At 54.0% G+C, this 3,786-nt stretch overlaps 1 protein-coding gene across 2 annotated transcripts; it reads left to right on the top strand.

The window, feature by feature from the left end:
• Window positions 1-368: 368 nt before the first annotated feature.
• Window positions 369-3,340, top strand: ARMCX6 (armadillo repeat containing X-linked 6). Of its 2 annotated transcripts, XM_075538977.1 has the most exons (4): window positions 369-562; window positions 891-980; window positions 1,094-1,368; window positions 1,661-3,340. In XM_075538977.1, exon 4 carries the CDS (start codon window positions 1,806-1,808, stop codon window positions 2,712-2,714), a length of 909 nt encoding a protein of 302 aa, XP_075395092.1. In that variant the 5' UTR covers window positions 369-562; window positions 891-980; window positions 1,094-1,368; window positions 1,661-1,805; the 3' UTR covers window positions 2,715-3,340. The 2 variants fall into 2 exon arrangements, with proteins under 2 accessions (XP_075395092.1, XP_075395091.1); XM_075538976.1 differs by lacking the exon at window positions 1,094-1,368.
• Window positions 3,341-3,786: the final 446 nt, after the last annotated feature.

Raw genomic sequence — 3,786 nt, 5'->3', positions numbered from 1 at the left:
ATAAGGAAAAGATGCTGCTCTTGCTGTAATTGTTGGGGACCACTGAATGATTCAGACTCATCGTGACCCCGTGTGGCAGATCCCAATTGCCCCATCAGGTTCCCTGGGCTCTAACTTGAAGGGGATCAAATTGCCCTGTCTTTCTCCCGCGGAGCTGCCAGGTGGGTGCCAACTGACAAGCTTTTGCCCAACTGCCAAGCGCTTAACCCAGACGCGGCCGGGTCTCCTTTCCTGTAACTGGAGAAAGGCAAATTCAAAAGGCAGGGAGGCCCAACCCCGTCTGGTCTCTGGTATTATTAAAGAGGAAAACGAGGGCCGGGGCCAGTGGAATGGGGGAAGATACCAGGCGGGCTGGCGCCTGCCGCACTGCTAGTGGGAGTGGAAATTGGGGGCCCAGAGCTCACTGGTGACGTGGTCGTCACGTGACCAAGGGCAGCTTAGCTCTGAAGTCCTGCGAGTCGCCTCCGCCAGGGTACTGGCCCCACTTCTACTCTGCTGCCAGGGTGAAGGAAGGAGGAATCACGCCCAGATCATGCGGTCCCTGTGAGCTGCTTTGAGGGAGGTGAGTATGATGCGGGGCGCAAGAGCGCCACGGGGCAGGGATTTTGTGGGGGTTTTTTTGGACTGATGAGGTTGCGTCCCTTCCTAGCCTACTTTCTGAATACTCCCCTCCCACCCCTCCCCCCATCCCGCCTGGCTGCCCCTCTTGTCCAATGTTTTACTGGAGAAAACTGGCGGGCTTTGGGTAGGGGTAGGGGAGAATGGAGGGAGGTTGTGTAGACTCAGAGGAAAGAAAGATTCCCCAGTCTGGACACCCGTGTCCCATGCCAGTCCTGGTCCATCGTCTACCAAGCAGCCAGCACTCCCCTCTGCTTCTTGTTTCTCTGCAGGTTTGGAGGGCTGTTCTCCCGTAGGTAGTGGCTGAAATTGCGGCAAGGAAAGGAGCAAACTGCCCAGGAACCTTCCAGATCGCTGTAAAGGTGGGATTAGTCCGGGATACTTGCGTGGTGGTGGCGGGCTTACGGTCTGTGAGGGCCAGGTCTGAGTCGCCCTCTCCTGGCCCCTGCTTTCTCCATACCCCCTCCCATTTCAGTTCAAGGAAAGGGGTGTGGCGGCCTTTGCAGGGGAAATGGCGGACTAGGAGGGGACCTGGAAAACATGCTTTAAGAAAGTCCGGAGGGTGTCGGAAAGATGTAAACCCAGGGTCAAGAATTCAATGAAGCAGCTCTTGGAGACTGCGTGTCCTCAGTGCAGATCCATGCACTACACTTTCAGTTCTCCACTGCCACCTTTTGGTCTTTCCTTCTGTCCTGCTGAACTGACCACAGGGGATAAGAAGAAGGAATTTACTTAACTTTACTGCCAAAGGTTAGTGGGGGAACTATCTGTGACTCTTTGGGGGTGGGGATATGGTGGAGGAGGAAACTGACTGCTTGAGAGTGGGCCTCTCCCTCGCTTTCTCACACCCACCTTAACAGGACGCAAACTCTTGCCCTTCTCTGTGGGGCCTGGAAAAGAAAACTTTGGATCCAGGGGATTGAGAGCAGGTTAACAGAAAGGGGCACAGAAGGAGTTTGCAAATCATTCACCTTCCTCACCCAGACCCCCAATCTGTCTGCTTGGTGAGACATGTAACACTCATACTTGTCTCCATCCCCAGATGCATCCTGAGAGACATAAGGAACCTGAGAAACACTGAAGACTAACAGCCTTCACCACCGCCCATTTAAACTCTAGAGCACTCGTCACTCAGACTAAGCAAGGTGACCGACCTGGCCTGCCTCAAGGCTTGCAGAGATTGAAGTATGAGTCGGGCAAGGGAGGTGGGGTGGATGGCAGCAGGACTAATGATTGGGGCGGGTGCCTGCTATTGCATGTACAAACTGACCATTGGAAGAGATGATGATGACGAGTCGGAGGAGGAGGAAGAAGAAGAAGAAGAGGAAGAGGAAGAGGAAGAATGGGATGAAGATGATGAATCAGATGACGATGAGTCCGAGATGTGGTTTGATTTCACATCTACAACTTGGCCCTGGAGTGATGATGGGGATTGGACTGACCCCGGGGCTCCAGGTGGCAATGAAGCCAGGAGATCAGGTGGGGGCAAGGCCAACCGGGCACACCCAACACGACGCCGTCCATTCCCCTATGGACACAAAAATTCTTGGAGGGCTCTAAGCTTTAAAAACGCCAGCTGTGCCCTTGACCTCTCCAAGAGCCCTCACATTGAGATAAAAGTGCTGTTTGCTCAACCCAAGGATGCTGGCTTCTCACGTAGCCAGGATATCTCCTCTGCTGGGAACAGGATCCTCACTCCCAACCCCACTGTTGAGGAGCAGGCTCTCTGTGTGCCAGGCAACGTGAACCTAAGTGCTACAAAGCAGGGGCAGATTAAGATGTACGTCAGCCAAGTGTGCCTCGAGACTGTGCCTTGTGGCTGCACCTCATTTCTGCAGCAGGCAGGATTAAATTTGTTAATAAGCATGACAGCTATTAGTCACATGCTTGCCAAATCCGTTTCAGACATGAGGTTTCCTTTCCTATCAGAGGGAAGTGGCTATGCTAAGGCTCAGGTTCTGAAACCGCTAATGAATTTGTCTGAAACACCAGCCTTGGCAGTGGGGTGGCCCGAGGCCCACGTGCTGCTGTCATCCTGGCCCCTCTTTATCAGAAATGGAAACACGGAGAGTCTCCTGGATGTCCTGGGCCCTTAAATGGCCCTGTCTCAAGCGGAAAGTGACCAAAATGCACCCCAAACCCGTTTGGTGAACCCACGCTCACCTACCTGTGTTCTCAGCCAGGGACTCTGCAATGGGTGCTGTAGAAGGGTCAGCCTTAGCTAATCACCCCTTCACTGGGTGGAGGTGACAGCTGCCAAAGCGGGGACCACACACTCCCACTGACCAGCAGAGGTTCCCCCAGAGCTTGGAGTCGTAGGCTGCAGGCAATGTGCACTGCACACCCCTCCCTGGCAGACTCCTCCTGGTGGTGAAGGGCTCCTGGCAGCTGCCAGCTGTGGGGAAAGAGCATCCTATCACAGTGGCACACAGCAGAGCGGTTGCCTCTGGGGGTTTCCCTGTTCAAGCTGGCCTGGCCTGTGGAGACCGGACGCCTCGCCGAGCTTGTGCTGGAAGTGCATTCGTTGCTGTTCTGATAGAACCCTGCTCAGAAATTCACTCTTTCTTCTTTGCGAGCTGAGTATTCATCAGAAGCCTAGACCCACAGCCCTTATGTTGATTGTATTGACTTCACCCCACCAACCCAAGCCATCATTTGTGTGTATCATCAATAAAGTTGTGTGCTTTGGTTGGCACACAAAGAGAGAGACATGGTCCCTGTCCTTGAGTAGGCAGTCTGCATGAAGAGAGACAACAACACACGCGAAATGCGAATCAGCTGGGGCATTGGCTCCCTGACACACGCATGCATGCTCACCGGTGCTCATGGGAGGCAGAGGCCAACGCGAGCTGCCCTGCTCAGCAGAGGCTTCAACAAGGGGCTGGGTCCAGGCCCAGGGGGATGAAGAGGGAATGTGGAGGAAGCAACCAGCCCAGTGCCTGGCGCAGAGAAATCCCTCAGCCAGGGTGCATGTTCCTCTTTCTTGCTAAACTGGGGCCTAGAGACTAAGGTCAGCATGTTCAGGTTTGTCTCCCCATCCTTGAGGTGGAGGGAGCACCCTTGTCAGGCATCTGCGTGCTCATAATATAACAATAGTGGTTGCCATTGACTGAAAGCCCATGTGTACATTTCTAGCTCTTGAGCAAAGCAACAGGTAAATTCAGTTTC

The sequence above is a fragment of the Tenrec ecaudatus genome, chromosome X (assembly GCF_050624435.1).
Source record: "Tenrec ecaudatus isolate mTenEca1 chromosome X, mTenEca1.hap1, whole genome shotgun sequence".
Lineage (NCBI taxonomy): Eukaryota > Metazoa > Chordata > Mammalia > Afrosoricida > Tenrecidae > Tenrec > Tenrec ecaudatus.
Note: the sequence above shows the minus strand (reverse complement) of the source record. Positions and strands in the feature narration are given on the sequence as shown.